General features: G+C 59.9%; 1 protein-coding gene across 1 annotated transcript in view; it reads left to right on the top strand.

Moving 5' to 3' along the window:
* LOC104498693 (5'-AMP-activated protein kinase subunit gamma-3-like) overlaps window positions 1–1140 on the top strand; it is a gene marked incomplete at its 5' end in the record, with an annotated part of 2579 nt that overhangs the window by 451 nt on the left and 988 nt on the right. Inside the window, 5 exons of the mRNA XM_010142105.1 lie at window positions 20–101; window positions 187–245; window positions 538–583; window positions 700–754; window positions 847–973. Of these exons, the coding sequence (XP_010140407.1) occupies window positions 20–101; window positions 187–245; window positions 538–583; window positions 700–754; window positions 847–973 (369 nt within the window). The remainder of the gene's footprint in view (window positions 1–19; window positions 102–186; window positions 246–537; window positions 584–699; window positions 755–846; window positions 974–1140) is intronic.

The raw sequence follows: 1140 nt of genomic DNA, 5'->3' as shown, positions 1-1140 counted from the left end.
TTCCCCACTCTGCCAGCAGATCAAGAAAGCCTTCGTGGCTCTGGTGGCCAACGGGGTGCGTGCCGCCCCGCTTTGGGACAGCAAGACCCAGAGCTTTGTGGGTGAGTGCCGGCAGCGCCGCCTGAGGCCTTCCCCTGTCTGGCAGTGAGGGTGCGGGCAGTGCTGTCAGCCCATGTATCTCTGCAGGGATGCTCACCATCACTGACTTCATCAACATCCTCCACCGCTACTACCGCTCACCCCTGGTAAGTGTGATGGGGAGAGTATGGTGTGACAGTGAACATAGGGCAGGGATTGGCTGTTCCCACCTCTCCTGGTCCCCTCTTCCCTATCCTGGTCCCTTCTTCATCACTAGACCATGACAGGGGGATGTTCTGGGCCAACCCAGAGTCCTCTTGGTGCCCCCCTGCCCAGCATCCAAGATGTGATCCCTGTGCTTAGGGTGATGGGGTGGGACGCCTAGAGGAGGGGGCAGTGCCCCAGAGTCCCCTCAGTTCCCTGTGGGACCACTGTGACAGGGCATCTCCCTGTCTTCAGGTTCAGATCTACGAGGTGGAAGAGCACAAGATTGAAACCTGGAGAGGTAAAAAGCAGCGGGCAGTGGCGGCGGCAGGGCTGGGGATGTCACACAGGGCGTAGAGGTGGGCTGAGGGTGCAGGGGGCAAGGGGAACCCCTCTCCCACCTCTCTCCCTTGGCAGAGGTGTACCTGCAGGGCTCCTTCAAGCCACTGGTCTACATCTCCCCAAGCAATAGGTGAGCACCTGCCTGCTGGGAGAGAGCACACCCCACAAGGGGTGTGCCTGGGATGCAGCCCTATCCTCCTATGATGTCCCTGTCACCCGCAGCCTCTTCGATGCTGTCTACTCCCTGATCAAGCACAAGATCCACCGTCTGCCCGTCATTGAGCCTGTCTCAGGCAATGTCCTGCACATCCTGACACACAAGCGCATCCTCAAGTTCCTCCACATCTTTGTGAGCACCAGGGGCTGTGTGTGCACACACGTGGTGGGTGTGTAGGTGCACAAGCAAGGGTGTCGGGGTGCCTGTAGGTGCCAGACCAGCTCTGCCCTGCCCCAACCCAGGGCTCCACCATCCCCAAGCCGCGTTTCCTGAAGAAAACGGTGCAGGAGCTGTGTATT

Source organism: Buceros rhinoceros, unplaced genomic scaffold (genome assembly GCF_000710305.1).
Source record: "Buceros rhinoceros silvestris isolate BGI_N320 unplaced genomic scaffold, ASM71030v1 scaffold31918, whole genome shotgun sequence".
NCBI lineage: Eukaryota > Metazoa > Chordata > Aves > Bucerotiformes > Bucerotidae > Buceros > Buceros rhinoceros.
Note: the sequence above shows the minus strand (reverse complement) of the source record. Positions and strands in the feature narration are given on the sequence as shown.